This window comes from Coregonus lavaretus (genome assembly GCF_964263955.1).
Source record: "Coregonus lavaretus genome assembly, chromosome: 2".
NCBI lineage: Eukaryota > Metazoa > Chordata > Actinopteri > Salmoniformes > Salmonidae > Coregonus > Coregonus lavaretus.
In genome coordinates this window covers 7,322,172-7,344,920 of record NC_139989.1, presented here as the reverse complement: position 1 = coordinate 7,344,920, position 22,749 = coordinate 7,322,172, and the positions used below count along the sequence as shown (strand labels likewise).

The 22,749-nt window shown below is 43.0% G+C and overlaps 1 protein-coding gene across 1 annotated transcript in view; it reads right to left on the bottom strand.

Annotated features, from left to right (window-relative positions):
* Positions 1 to 22,749, bottom strand: part of LOC311100152 (sodium channel protein type 2 subunit alpha-like) — a 156,785-nt gene that overhangs the window by 124,821 nt on the left and 9,215 nt on the right. The window contains exons 3-5 of the mRNA XM_084140932.1: positions 21,625 to 21,716; positions 11,055 to 11,297; positions 5,229 to 5,292 (exon numbers count right to left, since the gene is read on the bottom strand). Of these exons, the coding sequence (XP_083997058.1) occupies positions 5,229 to 5,292; positions 11,055 to 11,297; positions 21,625 to 21,716 (399 nt within the window). The remainder of the gene's footprint in view (positions 1 to 5,228; positions 5,293 to 11,054; positions 11,298 to 21,624; positions 21,717 to 22,749) is intronic.

The window sequence follows — 22,749 nt, the reverse complement described above, 5'->3', positions numbered from 1 at the left end:
AGTACTAAGAAAAGACCAGATCATCAAAGGAGTCCTTTAGCTGGTATCATAACTGGGCAATGTTGGCACAATTGTTAGCATACCCTTGGACTATCTTAAAGTATTCTGTGAAGTTGCTCTGAATCGCCACCCTAATGATATAGGCCAGTGATAATGTCATTCCAAAAAATGTTAACAGCAAAGCTAGCCAGCATTAATAACGACAAAAATAAAGGCCCTTCAACTTGCACTTGATATAAATGCAATTAGCGAGCTGTTACATTCAATTTGATGACTCATGAAGTAGAACTGGAGTCAGGGAAATAAAAGGAGTTAAGAACACTTCAACTTTTCTATAGAACATGGCACATGCAGAGAGCCTAGGGTGGATGAGAGAAAAAAGGTGGATCGTAAGTGAGAGGCAATCATCTTCACTTTGCAGTCAGGGTAGCCATTAGCAAACCCATTAGAGTGAAGCCAAAAAGCTTAAAAAGGATCAAATGTGACTATAGTGGAGAAAAAAATAGAGAAAAAACACCCGCCGCCTCTCCACGCCCCGCCCCCACCCCCCCCACACCCCCATTTGGAATGCTAGATATAACTGCTCATGTCGATTGTATTTGTAGTGAGTGAGACCAGCCTAAATGCATGTGCCAATCTATGTAACAGTGGGTAACACACAGGGAACAAGAAATTCTCTCCCACTCTCTAGTACAGTTCAGTTCTGACAGAGATTTTGTCTTGGAAGGGATATTAAATAGAATGTTTCTTTTTTCAGTTTGATAAGGGACAGAATTCGTTCTGATGCATTTTGTCCCTTGATTTCTAAATTAGTAGTTCTAAAGAAGACCTGGGCCATAGTCATCAAGCATCTCCTAAACCAGCTTCTTACAGGATTCTTAAGATTTTTGTCTCAGAAGTTTGATAAATATCGGCTCAGATCCAGTCCATTTTGATTGACAGCAAAAGGTTCCAGTGAGTGACAGCCAGTGACCAGCTGAATGTGGGACGAGCCTATGGGAGCATTGATTTCTACAGACCTTTATTGACACTATGAGACAGAGGCAGCCAGACCAATAAACAAACACCACAGAGACAAACAAATACCATTGTCTGCCATGTATTTATCATAAAGGGTGTTGTGTCAATACAACCTCTAAGTTCATCTCTACAGAAAAATAAAATATATTATATACACTACATGACCAAAAGTATGTGGACACCCACTCGTCGAACAGCTCATTCCAAAATCATGGGCATTTATATGGAGTTGGTCCCCCCTTTGCTGATACAACAGCCTCCACTCTTCTGGTAAGGCTTTCCACTAGATGTTGGAAAATTGCTGCGGGGACATGCTTCCATTCAGCCACAAGTGCATTAGTGAGGTCGGGCACTGATGTTGGGCGATTAGGCCTGGCTCGCAGTGTTCGATGGGGTTGAGGTCAGGGCTCTGTGCAGGCCAGTCAGGTTCTTCCACCGATCTCAACAAACCATTTCTGTATGGACCTCGCTTTGCGCATGGGGGCATTGTCATGCTGAAACAGGAAAGGGCCTACCCCAAACTGTTGCCACAAAGTTGGAAGCACAGAATCATCTAGACTGTCATTGTATGCTGTAGTGTTAAGATTTCCCTTCACTGGAACTAAGGGGCCTAGCCTGAACCATAAAAAACAGCCCCCGACCATTAGTCCTCCTCCACCAAACTTTATAGTTGGCACTATGCATTCGGGCAGGTAGCGCTGTCCTGACATCTGGCAAACCCAGATTCGTCCGTTGGACTGCCAGATGGTGAAGCATGATTCATCACTCCAGAGAACGCCTTTCCACTGCTCCAGAGTCCAATGGCGGCGAGCTCCAGCCGACGCTTGGCATTGCGCATGGTGATCTTAGGCTAGTGTGCAGCTGCTCGGCCATGGAATCCCTTTTCATGAAGCTCCTGACGAACAGTTCTGACTTTGCTTCCAGAGGCAGTTTGGAACTCGGTAGTGAGTGTTGCAACCGAGGCCTACTACATTGCGGCTGAGCCGTTGTTGCTCCTAGACGTTTCCACTTCACAATAACAGAACTTACAGTTGACCGGGCAGCTCTAGCAGGGCATAAATATGACGAACTGACTTGTCGGAAAGGTGGCATCCTATGACGGTGCCACGTTGAAAGTCACTGAGCTCTTCAGTAAGATAATTCTACTGCCAGTGTTTGTCTATGGAGATTGCATGGATGTGTGCTTGATTTTATACACCTGTCAGCATGGGTGTGGCTGAAATAGCCGAATCCACTAATTGGAAGGGATGTCCACATACTTTTGTATATATAGTGTATTTCATTCAACATTTTTGAGGCAGTTCCATCCTCTGACCACTTAGATGGGTGTTTGACATTTTGTTAAGAGTAAAAAATCATAGCAATTAAGGTGAGACATCATTTAAGGCCATGTACAGCCACAGTATTTAAAACCCTTATTGTTCCATTTCAATTTCATCAATGGCTAAAATATGGCGACTAATTTGTCACCAAACTCCAAAGCTCTGATTTATGCCGCGTTCACGTGCTAGTCGGAACCAGAAAACTTGAACATTTCCGACTTGCTAACTGGTTGAACGTGGAACGTATATAACTACAACTAGTTAGCAAGTCGGAGTTTCATAGTTCCGACTAGTACGTGAATGCAGCATAAATCAGAGCTTTGGAGTTTGGTGACCAATCACCATGCACCAGACAGACAAAGCTTGGAGCCTGGCTGTTTTTTCATTCGTGGAAACAAGCTGGAGCGTGCGATTTCATTGGTCATTATCTCTCAGAGAGACAAACAGATATGTCCTTTGTCTCCGTGTGGCTGGAGGCAGATGTTACATTTACCGTGTCCCCAGCCCGTCATAACTCACCCCAAAGGACCATTACACTCTCTCTTTAGGCATCCGCCCAATAACTCACAACCCGCATGTCTTTCCTACTTTCCATTATATCTTCAACAGATTCTCACAGGAATGAAACAAAGAAAAGAGGAGATTAGAATGTTGAAATATCACGGTATCGATTACAGCAGCTTTTCAAAGATAATGTTTTAACCATATGTGGTGGGGGGAATGTTGAAAGCATGAGCTAGCATCACGCCACATTGAGGGCATTGGAAGAGGCTTGCATTTGACAGTGCATGCTTTGCTCATAAAAGATGGAGACTGCCTGTGTGATTGCCTTTGTGAGTTCCTGGAAAAGACATGGGTGCAATGTCGTTCGTATTCATTTTCCATATTTCTTTTGTAAGTATAAAAGCAGGAGAACTGAAAGTGTGGAATATTTTGTCTGTGTTTGTGGTTGGAGCAAAATGGAAACCGTGGGGCACATTATCGCTTGGCACCCAACAGAATACAGATGGGTATTATTTACTTTTGTAAAACCCTAGATCTTAGCCCTGGCAGCGTTGGCATCAGGCACTCCTCTCCTGCCACTCCAAAATCACTTGGCGTTACAGGATTAGATTGTCGGCAGGACGGGTCGTGCTAGTGTTGAGGGCATTCATTAATTCCTTGTCTATGTAAAGTACAGACATTTGATGAGTAGTTGGGCTGAGAATGGGATTGAGAATGTCTCAGAACAACATCAGAAGGATTGGGAAAGTTGCCATCTGATGTTTACTTGACGACTATCAAAGATGCCCCTTTTATCCGTCCTGAAAGGGACTATCATGTTGTTGTTTAATGACTAAGAAAGATGCCACACTTCATGGACACATTTTTCACTGTTGCATTCTCAGTGTAGTTGTGTTCAGGCTCTCCTCCTTCCTTTCTGTGGATACAACTGCCACTGGGTGTCCTAAAATGTATACAGTACACTTTAAGTGATGTCAGAGGTCAAATGTTGATATGCTAACTGCAGTCTCCCATGGCTCAACCCCTCATACTGTCATGCGGAGGGCAGCCGTGTACTAGCTTGTACTAGCATGTCACATTCATTGCCAGGGTGATGAGCCGACACGTTTGGGTATTTACCCCCAGCCATGCAACATGCATGTTCTCCCAATTGCCATTCCAGATCTTGGTCCAAAATACATCAGGTTTGGGTTGAGGTCAATGTCGTTTCACTTCAGTGAATGTGGAAGATATATTCAGGAATTGTAAATTGACCATTATTTTCTGAGATATATATATTTTTTAAATATCACCTACTGTAAAATAGACTTGGCCCCAATCCTTAAAACCCAAAGATTACCCAATGTCAAAGTGACACACACCAAAGTTATTAGTTACACAAAATGACTATTTATCCCAGTACAAACCAGGCCCGACCCTGAACAGGCGTGTCCAGGGTGGTATGGCCACAAGCATATTTGTTTACCCCGTTTTCTCCCTGAATTAGGTCCCTTGGCTCATCTTTGTAACTCCTCAATTGGCTCGAGAGAGGCGTAGCTGGGCGTACTTCTATCCACATTCCTCCAACTGTGCTATAATAACTTGGGGTGCACGCATTATGACAGCAAAAATATCTACAAAAACTGTGGGATTCAGTCCTTCTTGGACCTGCAAGCCTACTGTGTAGTGCACCAGTGTCAATCCGCATGACTCAAAAACGCATTATCCCTCTGAGCTAAAGCCTAAACACAGCATTAGTGCTAACACGTCTTCCCGTCCAAGGCAAGGTTACTCATCAAGCATAGTTTGGGGAAACCAATTCTGGCACGTTAGCAACGCTACCATAGTTAACGTCACTGTCAAGGCCCACTCGCTTGTTAAAGCCTATTGGCTCTCACAGGATGGATGGTGGTTGATAAGCCCATGGTGTCATCTCCCTACAGCCTGAGGGCAGCTGAGTCACCATCGGTCGCCATCACTCCGTCTTGCTGACTCACACCCTCAGAGCCGGGCTATCTCTGTTGACTTAGCCACAAGGCGACAGGCATCATCTCAGCCACCTAAACCCTAACCTCAGGGCCCCTTTGTGACGTCCTCTGGTACTGCTCAACAGCATGTCCTAGACTAGAGCATACAACATGAGGCTATGGATCATGAGGCTATGGTTGAACCATCTACAAGCCACCGTCACACTTGGCTGGTGGTGCGGTCTGTTTGGGATTTCGCCAACCCCTCTCTGTTTTTCTTCCTTACCAAACAAGATCAACAAGAGGGGAGCTGGCTACAGCACATACAGAATGGGACTAGCCTATCATCACACTGATGCACATTCATAATCATTGGCTATTGTTCACTGACATTTTCTATAGCAATAGAAGGAGGAGAAAGAGTAGTGTCACTTACCCAGCATCACTCCCGTCCCCGCATATTAAGGCATCCTTAGCTCCCTCCACTTTGTAGTAGTTGTCTGAAAAAGGAGAAAGAAAAAAATGGATGAGTGATTTGATCATTTCATTTGATTACATTGCCCCAGTATTGCTGAATGTGCCCAAAAGCATTAGCATTTCAAGGTTAAAAGTCTTTCAGTGGTACTCAGACCTTTGACCAGAACTCCTTGTCCTGAAAAGGCAGCCTGCCCTGCTTGGGGAAAGTTGTTTATTGACTGTATTATATTAATCATAAGTGCCATCATTGATCTCAAATCAGCCACCCTTAAATAACCCACTGGACGTATGATTCTAACCGTTTATCAAATTAAGAAAATGGTATCGTTTTGTGTTTCACCCGAGCTTTTAGCTTTTAGGGACCAATACGGAGGCCTGCCTGGGACATTTTTCCTATTTTTAAGGTGATGTATAGCAGAGCCTGCTTGAAGTTGAAGGGGGGGGGGGGGGGGGGATTAATGAATGAATGAATAGCAATAGCAGAACCCAGTGACTGTGTTCAAATCAAACCAAATCAAATGTTATTGGTCACATACACGTGTTTAGCAAATGTTATTGCGGGTGTAGTGAAATGCTTGTGCTTCTAGCTCCGACAGTGCAGTAATATCTACAAGTATGGATCATGAGGCTATGGTTGAACCATCTACAAGCCACCGTCACACTAGCCTGGTGGTCCGGTCTGTTTGGGATTTCGCCAACCCCTCTCTGTTTTCGTTCCAGTGCAGTGTTGCTGCCGACTCCCACAAAAAAGACGAGTCTTATATTTTGACAAGTCTGTTTTGTGTTTTTTTAAATGAGCTATACATCGTTGCTGTGTTAAAGAAAAAATAATAGATGCAATCTCAGGAATAAATATTGAGCTGTTCTTTGTTTTTGCCTTGTTTGTTTGGCTGTGGTTTTTACTGTCATTCCATCATGAAGCATGTCGGGATGGTCAGGCGTCATGCAGTCTCATCATGTGACAACCATTCACGATTAGAGGAACGTCAGTCCATTTAAACATCAGTGTTGTGAAGCAAAGGTTAGCACGCAATAATCTGTGTTGGTGAGGGTTGACCCTAGTAGGCCAATCGCTGCAGGGCTGTCTCTGTTATTGCCTGTTTGGATAGTACGGTACAGATGACAATGGAACAGAACACTGCCATGTCCTGTGTGTCCCTAATGAGCCTCAAACAACTGCTGTGTGAGCATTTTTCTAGGGTACACATTATCCCCTGCAAACATGTTATGCTATGGCTGCATGTAATGTTTGGTTGATGTCACTGTCACACAACAACTGCGAGACTCACCCAAAGCTAACAGACCCACGACCAACAACGTGACCATATTAGTGCAGTTAAGAAACATCAATCACTACGACAGCATGTGAGCCAGACCTGGGTTCAACTAGTTGAAATCGTTCAAACACTTTAGCTGTGTTTGATTGAGCTTGGCTGGTGCAATGGAATCAATGGAATAGTCCCAAAAGTGTAAACTCTGCCCAAGTGGCACTCCAGGCAGGCTAAAGCAAACGCTGAGAGTATTTGAAAGATTTCAAATACTGTTTGAAACCAGGTCTATATTACAGCATGTTAATCTTATACGCTAACATATAAGCTACTGCTCTATCGTTGTTCATTTATTCATATTTCAAGGATACTTCACATATCATATCACACTTTAATAACACACGTAGCCATGAGTAAAAACTCAACGTCACAAAAACTTGAAGCAGGCCCACGCCATTTCATACGTCTAATTAGATTGTGTCAGTGGCAGGGAATATAGAGTATTCTAATTTTGGCAAAAAGCTATCCAGTACAGGAAATCTCCAATAGACGAGAGGTCTGGAATTTGATGCCAAATGTCTATTTTTTGACAAGGTTTTGGTAACATTTATATATGTGCATACTGGCTATCCTTAGGCAAACACATTTTGAAGGGAAATGTACAGTGGGGAAAAAAAGTATTTAGTCAGCCACCAATTGTGCAAGTTCTCCCACTTAAAAAGATGAGAGAGGCTTGTAATTTTCATCATAGGTACACGTCAACTATGACAGACAAATGGAAGGAAAAAAATCCAGAAAATCACATTGTAGGATTTTTAATGAATTTATTTGCAAATTATGGTGAAAAATAAGTATTTGGTCACCTACAAACAAGCAAGATTTCTGGCTCTCACAGACCTGTAACTTCTTCTTTAAGAGGCTCCTCTGTCCTCCACTCGTTACCTGTATTAATGGCACCTGTTTGAACTTGTTATCAGTATAAAAGACACCTGTCCACAACCTCAAACAGTCACACTCCAAACTCCACTATGGCCAAGACCAAAGAGCTGTCAAAGGACACCAGAAACAAAATTGTAGACCTGCACCAGGCTGGGAAGACTGAATCTGCAATAGGTAAGCAGCTTGGTTTGAAGAAATCAACTGTGGGAGCAATTATTAGGAAATGGAAGACATACAAGACCACTGATAATCTCCCTCGATCTGGGGCTCCACGCAAGATCTCACCCCGTGGGGTCAAAATGATCACAAGAACGGTGAGCAAAAATCCCAGAACCACACGGGGGGACCTAGTGAATGACCTGCAGAGAGCTGGGACCAAAGTAACAAAGCCTACCATCAGTAACACACTACGCTGCCAGGGACTCAAATCCTGCAGTGCCAGACGTGTCCCCCTGCTTAAGCCAGTACATGTCCAGGCCCGTCTGAAGTTTGCTAGAGTGTATTTTGATGATCCAGAAGAGGATTGGGAGAATGTCATATGGTCAGATGAAACCAAAATAGAACTTTTTGGTAAAAACTCAACTCGTCGTGTTTGGAGGACAAAGAATGCTGAGTTGCATCCAAAGAACACCATACCTACTGTGAAGCATGGGGGTGGAAACATCATGCTTTGGGGCTGTTTTTCTGTAAAGGGACCAGGACGACTGATCCGTGTAAAGGAAAGAATGAATGGGGCCATGTATCGTGAGATTTTGAGTGAAAACCTCCTTCCATCAGCAAGGGCATTGAAGATGAAACGTGGCTGGGTCTTTCAGCATGACAATGATCCCAAACACACCGCCCGGGCAACGAAGGAGTGGCTTCGTAAGAAGCATTTCAAGGTCCTGGAGTGGCCTAGCCAGTCTCCAGATCTCAACCCCATAGAAAATCTTTGGAGGGAGTTGAAAGTCCGTGTTGCCCAGCGACAGCCCCAAAACATCACTGCTCTAGAGGAGATCTGCATGGAGGAATGGGCCAAAATACCAGCAACAGTGTGTGAAAACCTTGTGAAGACTTACAGAAAACGTTTGACCTGTGTCATTGCCAACAAAGGGTATATAACAAAGTATTGAGAAACTTTTGTTATTGACCAAATACTTATTTTCCACCATAATTTGCAAATAAATTCATAAAAAATCCTACAATGTGATTTTCTGGAGAAAAAAAATCTCATTTTGTCTGTCATAGTTGACGTGTACCTATGATGAAAATTACAGGCCTCTCTCATCTTTTTAAGTGGGAGAACTTGCACAATTGGTGGCTGACTAAATACTTTTTTTCCCCACTGTATATATTTTTTGTAATTCAATAAAAACAGAAATTTTAGAAAGGAGGCATTTTGCCCCACTATTGGGGCCCCAAACATACTCACTTAAAATCGTACTACTTTATTAAAAACTGGTTACAATATTTCTCTCTAACCAAGTGGATTATTTATCTTTATGCTCCCCTGTTCATTTGCCCATCTTAATCTTTTACTTTTATTGGCCAGTCTGAGATATGGCTTTTTCTTTGCAACTCTGCCTAGAAGGTCAGCATCCCGGAGTCGCCTCTTCACTGTTGACGGTGAGACTGGTGTTTTGCGGGTCCTGTTTAATGAAGCTGCCAAGTTGAGGACCTGTGAGGCGTCTGTTTCTCAAACTAGACACTCTCATGTATTTGTCCTCTTGCTCAGTTGTGCACCGGAGCCTCCCACTCCTCTTTCTATTCTGGTTAGAGCCAGTTTGCGCTGTTCTGTGAAGGGAGTAGTACACAGCGTTGTACGAGATTTTCAGTTTCTTGGCAATTACTCGCATGGAATAGCCTTCATTTCTCAGAACAAGAATAGACTGACGAGTTTCAGAAGAAAGTCATTTGTTTCTGGCCATTTTGAGCCTGTAATCGAACCCACAATTGCTGATGGTCCAGATACTCAACTAGTCTCAAGAAGGCCAGTTTTATTGCTTCTTTAATCAGCACAACAGTTTTCTGCTGTGCTAACATAATTGCAAAAGAGTTTTCTAATGATCAATTAGCCTTTTAAAATGATAAACTTGGATTAGCAAACACAAAGTGTCATTGGAACACAGGACTGATGGTTGCTGATAATGGGCCTCTGTACGCCTATGTAGATATTCCATAAAAAAATCAGCCGTTTCCAGCTACAATAGCCATTTACAACATTAACAATGTCTACACTGTATTTCTGATCAATTTGATGTTATTTTAATAGGACAAAAAAATTGCTTTTCTTTCGAAAACAAGGACATTTCTAAGTCACCCCAAACTTTTGAACGGTAGTGTATATATATGAAAAGTTTATAGACCTAACTTCATTAAAGTATATACTGTATATATAACTTTTTCTAAATGACAAAATATTAGATCAATGTACCTCAACATTGTTTTGTTGGGATGACTTATAAAGTTGAGATGAGACAGATTACATTTTTAGACTAGTGGCATCCAGGGAAAGACTAGTGGCATCCAGGGAAAGACTAGTGGCATCCAGGGAAAGACTAGTGGCATCCAGGGAAAGACTAGTGGCATCCAGGAAAAGACTAGTGGCATCCAGGGAAAGTGTTGGGGGAAAAAGTGGTTTCTGTGAGAATTACAGGAGGGGGGTGTTTAACCCTGGGGGGTGTTTAGCCCTAAGCCACCCTATACAACAAGTCTCTTTCGCAAAAGGGATCTTTGATCTCAATAGGGTCAGCCTTTTTAACTAAAAGATACATTAATTAATTAATTAAACGGCCGTTTAAGGGGGCGCTAGTGAGCAAGCCATGGAGTAGGTCACGTTTTTCCGAGCTCCTGCTGAAATTGCATTTATTTAATACTTTCTTCGCGCTTTGACCCAAAAAGAAATAGGAAACACAGCCTTTGAATGATGTGCTTTACTTTGTTCAACTTTAATTTTTGGTTTTAATGCGTAAATCAACAGTTTAAGTTCAGCGAAGTCACTGACAAAAGAGAAAACACTAGGCCCAAGATGAGGAGCTCGAGTTCTTCAACAAGTGGGAGCAGCGGCTCCTCCCCTCGGCTTGGCGAAAAAATGAACACAGAGGATTTGAAGGCCGAGATTCTTGCTGCCCTCAGAGCGGACATTTAATCTATTCTCAAGTCGGAACTCAAGGAGGCGCTCAGTGAGGACTCTAATTTTATTAAGTCGGAGTTACAAGCAGTCAAGAAAGAACTCGCAAAGCATACAGCAATGGTTCGTACTGAACTGGATACAGTTAAGAAAACTGTCTACGACATGGAACAAGGCTTGTCAACATGCTCAGACGACAAGACTACGCTATAAACCACGGTTAAGAAGCTCAAAACTGATGTGGAACAATGCATACATTTTAACTTTTTGTTTTATAACATCTTTGTATTTTTTTTACTATTTGATTATATTACTCATTGTATATCATGCCTGCTTTAAGTCTGGTTTTGGGGTGGGGCTCCGTTTGATTTGGTAGGGGATCCGTGTGTGTTCTGCCCTCTACCTGTTCTGTCTGTTATTTGTATAATCATAAAAAATGCCAAATAAAAAACTGACGCACAGCGCTCACCTTCGTCTGCGATGAAGTCTTTGAGCGAGGGCCACGTCCGGTTGTTGCAGAAGAAGGTGGTGTTGGTGTTGAGGGTGCTGTTGATGCAGTGCGCCGTGCTGCGGACGCACTTCTGCCGCAGGTTACCCATGAAGAGCTGCAGGCCAATGAGGGCAAACACACTGAGGCAGAACACGGTCAGGATCATCACGTCTGCTAGCTTCTTCACCGACTGGATCAGCGCGCCCACGATGGTCTTCAGGCCTGCCCAAGGTGAATAGGTCAGCACGCACACACATGGTCATAGAAATGGACACAGGGTAAATATAAGCTATCTTTGCTTAGCTAGCTCTGTCTAATCATAAGGAGCTGTTTTAGATCTAATAACTGAAAATTGTTATTATGTACAGTGGGGAAAAAAAGTATTTAGTCAGCCACCAATTGTGCAAGTTCTCCCACTTAAAAAGATGAGAGAGGCCTGTAATTTTCATCATAGGTACACGTCAACTATGACAGACAAAATGAGAAAAAAAAATCCAGAAAATCACATTGTAGGATTTTTAATGAATTTATTTTCAAATTATGGTGGAAAATAAGTATTTGGTCAATAACAAAAGTTTCTCAATACTTTGTTATATACCCTTTGTTGGCAATGACACAGGTCAAAAGTTTTCTGTAAGTCTTCACAAGGTTTTCACACACTGTTGCTGGTATTTTGGCCCATTCCTCTATGCAGATCTCCTCTAGAGCAGTGATGTTTTGGGGCTGTCGCTGGGCAACACGGACTTTCAATTCCCTCCAAAGATTTTCTATGGGGTTGAGATCTGGAGACTGGCTAGGCCACTCCAGGACCTTGAAATGCTTCTTACGAAGCCACTCCTTCGTTGCCCGGGCGGTGTGTTTGGGATCATTGTCATGCTGAAAGACCCAGCCACGTTTCATCTTCAATGCCCTTGCTGATGGAAGGAGGTTTTCACTCAAAGTCTCACGATACATGGCCCCATTCATTCTTTCCTTTACACGGATCAGTCGTCCTGGTCCCTTTACAGAAAAACAGCCCCAAAGCATGATGTTTCCACCCCCATGCTTCACAGTAGGTATGGTGTTCTTTGGATGCAACTCAGCATTCGTTGTCCTCCAAACACGACGAGTTGAGTCTTTACCAAAAGTTCTATTTTGGTTTCATCTGACCATATGACATTCTCCCAATCCTCTTCTGGATCAACCAAATGCACTCTAGCAAACTTCAGACGGGCCTGGACATGTACTGGCTTAAGCAGGGGGACACGTCTGGCACTGCAGGATTTGAGTCCCTGGCGGCGTAGTGTGTTACTGATGGTAGGCTTTGTTACTTTGGTCCCAGCTCTCTGCAGGTCATTCACTAGGTCCCCCCGTGTGGTTCTGGGATTTTTGCTCACCGTTCTTGTGATCATTTTGACCCCACGGGGTGAGATCTTGCGTGGAGCCCCAGATCGAGGGAGATTATCAGTGGTCTTGTATGTCTTCCATTTCCTAATAATTGCTCCCACAGTTGATTTCTTCAAACCAAGCTGCTTACCTATTGCAGATTCAGTCTTCCCAGCCTGGTGCAGGTCTACAATTTTGTTTCTGGTGTCCTTTGACAGCTCTTTGGTCTTGGCCATAGTGGAGTTTGGAGTGTGACTGTTTGAGGTTGTGGACAGGTGTCTTTTATACTGATAACAAGTTCAAACAGGTGCCATTAATACAGGTAACGAGTGGAGGACAGAGGAGCCTCTTAAAGAAGAAGTTACAGGTCTGTGAGAGCCAGAAATCTTGCTTGTTTGTAGGTGACCAAATACTTATTTTTCACCATAATTTGCAAATAAATTCAAAAAAAATCCTACAATGTGATTTTCTGGAAAAAAAATTCTCAATTTGTCTGTCATAGTTGACGTGTACCTATGATGAAAATTACAGGCCTCTCTCATCTTTTTAAGTGGGAGAACTTGCACAATTGGTGGCTGACTAAATACTGTTTTTCCCCACTGTATATGTCATTTAAACATTTAACAGAAATAATTACAATAATTCTGGAAGTTAGTGGTCTCTTACTTTTTACAATTACATACTGTACAGTAGGGTTTGTTAACAGTGACTTAACTACAGTGCATTACTATGTATAACAAGTTACAAAAATCATATAAGGAACAATACAACGACTCACTATCCATAATAATTAGTGGTGGGCATCAATATCGATAATTCAACATGATATCAATATAGTTTGATATCGATATGAGCAAGGCACATCGTGATATCGGTTTATACTTGCTATTAACCCACACATTTATGTAAAAGAGGAAACATTACTGTTTCTGCAGGCACAAAACCCTCTCACAGGCTCTCAACTTAGCATAACTGCCTGCTGATGGGCCATCAACGGGATTCCCATTGTGTTCAAACTGGTTGGGTAGGTTAGGCCCCCAGAACATTCACCCTTGGCCCAATGGGCAATAAGCAAGAAGTTGTCTGAACTTCACAAAGCCGTAGAAGTGAAGTCCATACAGTTGCAATCTTCGATATCGGTTTGAAAAAATGCAACTGATATTGATATCGATTTTTCATATCAGTGCCCATCACTAATAATACTAACCATGACATGGATTAAATAAACTGTACAGTTACAAATTCAGAACATCAAAGCAAGAAAGCCACACAGAAACTGAAGACACCGCAGTCAAGACACAAAGAAAGCTAACAAAAACGAACTAACCTCTACAGAAAGAAACATTGTCTTGTTTCTTTCGAGAGATCAAAAATGCACCGCAAATTCACAATGTACGGTCATTGACAACAGACGCTTCCCAAATAATGACTGACTGACTGACAAACTAACTGACTGGCTGACAAACTAACTGGCTGACTGACTGGCTGGCTGACAAACTAACTGACTGATTAACTGACTGACTGACTGGCTGACAAACTAATTGGATAACTGACTCGCTGACTGGCTGACAAACTAACTGGCTGATTGACTGGCTGACAAACTATCTGACTGACTGACTGGTTGATTGACTGGCTGGCTGACATACTAACTGACTGGCTGACAAACTAACTGACTGGCTGACAAACTAACTGACTTGCTGACTGACTGACAAACTAACTGAGTGACTGACCGGCTGACAAACTAACTGACTGGCTGACAAACTAACTGAGTGACTGAGTGACTGAGTGGCTGACTGGCTGACAAACGAAATGACTGACTGACTGGCTGACAAACTAACTGACTGACTGGCTCACAAACTAACTGACTGACTGACTGACTGACTGGCTGACAAACAAACAAACTAACTAACTGACTGACTGGCTGACAAACTGACTGACTGACTAACTGACTGACTAACTGACTGACTGACAGTCTCAGAGTGTGCCCAAAGCATTTCCTAGCATTTTGTTTGCTAGCTAACTATATTTAGCTCACCTAATCCTATGCTATTACCTCACTATCCTGATTCCTATTTGGCCAGGATTTGTATTGGATTTAAGGTAGTGTGGGGGTCCAGACTGCTGTACAGTATGAACACAGAGAGGAATGCAGACAGCCTCTAAACCGTCGCTTCCACTCTGGCATTTCCAGAAGACGGCATGGGCCAAAGGAGGTCAGCCATGAAGAACCTGACACACCATGTCTCTGAACAGCAGTGTACATGGGCCATGACTGATGGAAGTTAGCCCCCACAGAGTAGATACCAGGTAGCTATGGTACAGATCATCCCAAAGTGACCTACCAGGTAAATCTAGGAGTCTAGGTCCTATAGCGTAAAGTAAAAAGTAGGGTCCAAGGTTTTTCCCTGGCCAGGTCAAGTGGACAGGTTATGTACTGTAGGTTTACATATAGGGCCCTGCTCAGAAATATACTACACTATATGTTTCTAAGGGTACTACACCTGTTTCATCTAAACAAGGGATTTAGTCCTATTTGAGTAGAGATCCATTCTGAATGGACTGTATGTCCTGATTCCTATGGGAGCGTCTGTTGTGAATGGAGTCAGATAACAAGGTAATATAATCCTTGGGTTTAAGGCCAGATATTGATGTCTATAGCGAAGTGTTTGCATATACCAGGTGGATGCAAGCATTGATGCATGACTATGCCTTGAAAGAAACTAAATTTTTATTTTTAATTAATGAATGGCATACATCCATAACCTTACATCTAAATATAAAACTATTTTGAAGTCACAACAAACTGTGGCAAACATATTCTTTGAGGATCTAAAATGTAATAATCCTCCATTTTGAATCAGAGGTTGCCCTCATAAGGATCTGTTTTAGATCTTAAAACAGAAGTTTTGGTTATTGTGTATATGTATTTATTTTTCATTTTTAGCAAAAATAATTCCAATAATTCTGGAAGTTAGTGGTCTGTTAACTTTTTACAATCACATACTGTATAGTAGTGTTCGCTAACAGTGACTTAACTACAGTGCATTACTATGTTTAATAAGGCCTAGATTCAATCAGATCAAGCGGTAACCGGTGATAGCAGACACCCGCATAGTGGATGTTTTGGCGGTGTCGGATGTGGAAATGCGTTGGAGCTGTTAAATCGGCGAGCAGCTACTCTTGTGATCGTTGTCATGAAGCCACACCGGCCCCACTCATGTTAGAAGTTCAGAACGAGAAAGTGTAGGCTATACAGAAATAATGACACTCAAATGACGCTCAAATCAAGATTTCTCTTAAAGCAACTCCGTGTAGCCAATGGCAATATCCATTTTAGGTATGATGCCGGAAGCCGCTTCTGGGGTTTGACAGCTCTATCGTAGTTCCACCTCCAACACCGCCAAAACAACCGCAATGTATTTTAGATGTTGGCTAAAGCAGCGCTGATTGAATAGAGCCCTGGGTTACAAAAATGACAACAATTGTATAACGAACAATACAATAATTTGTGGTGGGCACTAATATCAATAATTCGATACGAAATCAATATAGTTTGATATATCGATATGAGCATGGCATATCGTCATATCAGTTTATCCTTGCTGTTAACCGACACTTTATTTAAAAGAGCAAACATTACTGTTTCTGCAGGCACAAAACCCTCTCACAGGCTCTCAACTTAGCATAACTGCCTGCTGATGGGCCATCAACGGGATTCCCATTGTGTTCAAACTGGTTGGGTAGGTTAGGCCCCCAGAACATTCACCCTTGGCCTAATGAGAAATCAGCAAGAAGTTGTCTGAATTTCACAAAGCCTTAAAAGTTAAGTCCATACAGTTACAAATTATATTGATATAGATTTTCCATATCAGTGTCCATCACTAATAACACTACACAAAGAAAACTAACAAATACGAACAAACCTCTACAGAAAGAAACATTGTCTTGTTTCTTTTTGAGAGATAAAAAATGCACCGCAAATTCACAATGTATGGTCATTTACAACAGACGCTTCCCAAATAATGAGTTTAAAAAATAAAATTGATCTATTCTATGCTGTACGTATTTGAATAAACCAACTAACTGACTGACTGACTGACAAACTACCTGACTGGCTGAAACATTTACTGACTGGCTGACTGACTGACTGACAAACTAACTGACTGACTGACTGACTGGCTGACAAACTAACTGATTGGCTGACTGACTGACAAGCTAACTAAATAACTGCCTGACAAACTAACTGACTGGCTGACTGACTGAAACTAACTGAATGACTGAAAAACAAACTAACTGACTGACTGGCTGACTGGCTGACAAACTAACCAACTAACTGGCTGGATGACTGACTGGCTGACAAACTAACTGACTGGCTGGCTGACTGACAGCTAACTGACTGGTTGACTGGCTGACTGGCTGATGAACTAACTGATTGGCTGACTGGCTGACCAACAAACAAACTGACTGGCTGACTGACTGACTGGCTGACAACATAACTGACTGACTGACTGGCTGGCTGACTGGCTGAAAAACTAACTGGCTGACTGACTGGCTGACAAACCAACTGACTGACTGACTGACTGGCTGACTAACTAACTAACTAACTAACTAACTAACTAACTGACTGACTAACTGACTGGCTGACTGGCTGACAAACTAACTGACTGACTGGCTGGCTGACTGGCTGACAAACTGTCTGACAAACTAACTGACTGGCTGACTGGCTGACAAACTAACTGACTGACTGACTGGCTGACAAACAAACTAAAGGACTGACTGACTGACTGGCTGACAAACTAACTGACTGGCTGACTGGCTGACAAAATAACTAACCCACTGACTGGCTGACAAACTAACTGACTGCCTGGCTGATAAGCTAACTGACTGGCTGACTGACTATCTGGCTGACAAACTAACTGCTTTACTGGCTGACAAATTAACTGACTAGCTGACTGGCTGACACACTAACTGACTGACTGACTGGCTGACAAACTAACTAACTGACTGACTGACAAACTGACTGGCAGACTGACTGTATGGCTGACAAACTAACTGACTCATTGGCTGACTGGCTGACAAACTAACTGACTGACTGGCTGACTGACTGACACATTAACTGACTGATTGGCGGACTGGCTGACTGCCTGACAAACTAACTGACTGATTGACTGACTGGCTGAGAAACTAACTGACTGACTGACTGGCTGACAAACTAACTGACTGACTTACTGGCTGACATGCTAACTAACTAACTTACTGACTGACTAACTGACTGGCTGACAAACTAACTGACTGACTGAGTGGCTGACTTACTAACTATCTGACTGACTGACAAACTACCTGACTTACTGACTGACTAACTGACTGACTGGCTGACAAACTAACTGACTGGCTGACTGGCTGACAAACTAACTAAATGACTGAATGACAAACTGACTGACTGACTGGCTGACAAACTAACTGACTGGCTGACTGGCTGACAAACTAACTAAATGACTGAATGACAAACTGACTGACTGACTGACTGACTGGCTGACAAACTAACTAACTGACTGACTGGCTGACTGGCTGACAAACTAAACAACTAACTGACTGGATGACTGACTGACTGGCTGACAAACTAACTCACTGGCTGGCTGACTGACAGCTAACTGACTGGTTGACTGGCTTACTGGCTGATGAACTAACTGATTGGCTGACTGGCTGACAAACAAACAAACTGACTGGCTGACTGACTGACTGGCTGACAACATAACTGACTGACTGACTGGCTGGCTGACTGGCTGAAAAACTAACTGGCTGACTGACTGGCTGACAAACCAACTGACTGACTGACTGACTGACTAGCTGACTAACTAACTAACTAACTGACTGACTAACTGACTGGCTGACTGGCTGACAAACTAACTGACTGACTGGCTGGCTGACTGGCTGACAAACTGGCTGACAAACTAACTGACTGACTAACTGACTGGCTGACTGGCTGACAAACTAACTGACTGACTGGCTGGCTGACTGGCTGACAAACTGTCTGACAAACTAACTGACTGGCTGACGGCTGACAAACTAACTGACTGGCTGACTGGCTGACAAACTACCTGACTGACTGACTGGCTGACAAACAAACTAAAGGACTGACTGACTGACTGGCTGACAAACTAACTGACTGGCTGACTGGCTGACAAACTAACTAACCCACTGACTGGCTGACAAACTAACTGACTGCCTGGCTGATAAGCTAACTGACTGGCTGACTGACTATCTGGCTGACAAACTAACTGCTTTACTGGCTGACAAATTAACTGACTGGCTGACTGGCTGACAAACTAACTGACTGACTGACTGGCTGACAAACTAACTAACTGACTGACTGACAAACTGACTGGCAGACTGACTGTCTGGCTGACAAACTAACTGACTCATTGGCTGACTGACTGACTGGCTGACAAACTAACTGACTGACTGGCTGACTGACTGACACATTAACTGACTGATTGGCTGACTGGCTGACTGCCTGACAAACTAACTGACTGATTGACTGACTGGCTGAGAAACTAACTGACTGACTGACTGGCTGACAAACTAACTGACTGACTTACTGGCTGACATGCTAACTAACTTACTGACTGACTAACTGACTGGCTGACAAACTAACTGACTGACTGACTGGCTGACAAACTAACTAAATGACTGAATGACAAACTGACTGACTGACTGGCTGACAAACTAACTGACTGACTGACTGGTTGACAAACTAACTAACTGACTGACTGACTGACAAACTGACTGACTGACTGGCTGACAAACTAACTAACTGACTGACTGACTGACTGACTAACTGACTGACTGGCTGACAAATTAACTGACTGGCTGACAAACTGACTGACTGGCTGACTGGCTGAAAAACTAATTGACTGACTGACTGACAAACTAACTAACTAACTGACTGATTGACTGGCTGACAAACTAACTAACTAACTGACTGACTGACTGACAAACTAACTGACTGACTGGCTGAAAAATTAACTGACTGGCTGACAAACTGACTGACTGGCTGACTGGCTGAAAAATGAATTGACTGACTGACTTACAGACAAACTAACTAACTAACTGACTGATTGACTGGCTGACAAACTAACTAACTAACTGACTGACAAACTGACTGACTGACAAACTAACTAACTGAATGACTGACTGACTGACTAACTAACTGACTGAATGACTGGCTGACAAACTAACTGACTGACTGGATGACAAACTAACTGACTGACTGGCTGACAAATTAACTGACTGGCTGACAAACTGACTGACTGGCTGACTGGCTGAAAACTAATTGACTGACTGACTGACAAACAAACTAACTAACTGACTGATTGACTGGCTGACAAATTGACTGACTGACAAATTGACTTACTGATGTACTGGCTGACAAACTAACTGACTGACTGCCTGACAAACTAACTGACTGACTGGCTGACAAATTAACTAGCTGGCTGACAAACTGACTGACTGGCTGAGAAACTGACTGACTGACTGACTGGCTGACTGGCTGACAAACTAACTGACTTACTGGCTGACAAACTAACTAACTGACTGGCTGACTAACTGACTGACTGACTGACTGACTGACTGACTGTCTCAGAGTGTGCCCAAAGCATTTCCTAAGATTTCCTAGCATTTTGTTTGCTAGCTAACTATATATAGCTCATCTGATCCTATGCTATTACCTCACTATCCTGATTCCTATTTGGCCAGGATTTGTATTGGATTTAAGGTAGTGTGGGGGGCCAGACTGCTATACAGTATGAACACAGAGAGGAATGCAGACAGCCTCTAAACCGTCACTTCCACTCTGGCATTTCCAGAAGACGGCATGGGCCAAAGGAGGTCAGCCATGAAGAGCCTGACGCACCATGTCTCTGAACAGCAGTGTAGTGGAATACATGGGCCATGACTGATGGAAGTTAGCCCCCACAGAGTAGATACCGGGTAGCTATGGTACAGATCATCCCAAAGTGACCTACCAGGTAAATCTAGGAGTCTAGGTCCTATAGCGTAAAGTAAAAAGTAGGGTTCAGGGTTTTTCCCTGGGCAGGTCAAGTGGACATGTTATGTACTGTAGAATGACTAAAATGTAAATGTTTACATATAGGGCCCTGCTCAGAAATATACTGCACTATATGTTTCTAAGGGTACTACATCTGTTTCATCCAAACAAGGGATTTAGTCCTATTTGAGTAGAGATCCATTCTGAATGGACTGTATGTCCTGCTTCCTATGGGAGCGTCTGTTGTGAATGGAGATATTATTACCATACAAAGTAGTATTTGACTATACCCATGCCTGTTAAACACTAAGGGTGAATGAGACCTGTTGAGTCAGATAACGAGGTAACATAATCCTTGGGCTTAAGGCCAGATGTCATGTTGAAACTTTATCCGTGGACTATACATTCACTTTGTTGATGTCTAAAGTGAAGTGTTTGCATATAGCAGGTGGATGCAAGCATTGTTGCATGACTATGCCATTTTTAATAAATGAATGGCATTCATACATCTAAATACAAAACTAATTTGAAGTCACAACACAACGGCTGCTACCAGACTCTTATTATTCTGCTCAGGTTATACACTGACCCCCCCCCCCCCCCCCTTCCCCAATACATGTGTTAATATTGGACTATAAATTGTGCCTTCCTTTATCATACTCATGCTAAAATGTTTGTTCTATTCTACTGAGCCATTGACTTTATGTTTGTTTTCTTATCTTTTCTTATTTATTATTGTTGTTGCGTTGTCGAGAAGGAACCTGCAAGTACGCATTTCGTAGGGAGATGTAAACCATGCGTATCCCGTACATACGACTAATAAAACTTGAAACAAACTATGGGCAAACATATTCTTTGAGAATCTAAAATGTGAGAATCCTCCATTTTAAATCAGACGTTGCCCAACTCAAAGGTCTCATTTCCACTCACTGGTCAGTTTGATTACCAGAAACAAAAACGAAATGACAAGGGACTCTGTTCCAATACCCACACTAGCAGGCCACTGTGAATGCATGCCCAATACATTGCTTCATCCTAAGTACAGTAGGGTGCTAGTATGGACATAATTGGAATGTAGCTGGGGTTTAGCTCTTCCAGCGGTGGGTGGTGTCTTAGTGTTTGAAACTCCCTTCTCACCTGGGATGACTGAGATAGTTTTCAGTGCTCGTAGGACTCTGAACGTCCGTAAGGCTGAGACATTGCCCAGGTCCACAAACTCAGTAACATATCTGCAACAAGTGAAAGTCAAGCAGACACAATGACAAAGCACCGACAACAGGCAAAACACAACAGTTGAATGGGCTGGGATTGGAAGAGAGGGGAGGGTGGGAGGGCATGGCTAGAGGTCAAGGGTAAAAAAGGGTGGCTTTGGATTGGACAGAGAGGAGGAAGGGGGGGAAGGGGCATGTACAGTACAGTAACAGTATGTGGACTGGACGATAGACAATGTAACCCATTTTTCGGTAACACTGCAGCAGCAGGGGAGACTCCCTCTTACCTGGGATTACTGAAATAGTTTTCAATGCTCTGAGGACCCTGAATGTTCGAAGTGCTTGGAGATTGCCTACTTTAACAAATTCGGTTAGCAACCTGCAGGATCAAATTACAGTTATTTGGTCAAACACCAAAAAGAAAAAGGAAAGACAACTGTAGGCTAAGCACTTAAGGACTGCTCACTGCCTCTTAGTAAAGCTTTACATGGAGAACAGGACAGTGCTGCTCATATGAGGTATTTTAAGTCTTCTGGACCTAAGTGGTTCCATTCCGTATTACATTTCTGAGGTGAGTTTTCCAAAAGCTTCATAGCTAACATGGCATGCACTCTGTTTCCATGGGAACCCCCAGGGTTGGGGGTGTGGATATTTATCAGCGTGGGGGGGGGGGGGGGGTCATCAGTCTGGATTTAATAAAGCCAGCGGTGGGAAGGAAGGTGGCCTGTCTGTCAACACTAGTGGGAGGGCAGCGGAAGTCGATGACTGATGTGTCCCTGTCCTGCTAAATATCCATCTGACCCCACAGAGGCATCCAGTTCAAGGTCGACTGGCCCTCTGGAAAGAGGGAGAAATAAAGCTGCAAAAGCCAAATGAGAAATCAACACTTCATCAGGGGAGGAGGGGGGGGGGTGGACTTCATCCAATCTCTGGAGGCATCCTTAATGGCTAAATGGTAAAATAAAAAAATATAACCTGCTCCTGTGGTTAAGGTCCTCTATCAGATGATCTGTCATTGGTTTAGAGGCTGTTATGGGTGGCTGGGAAACTG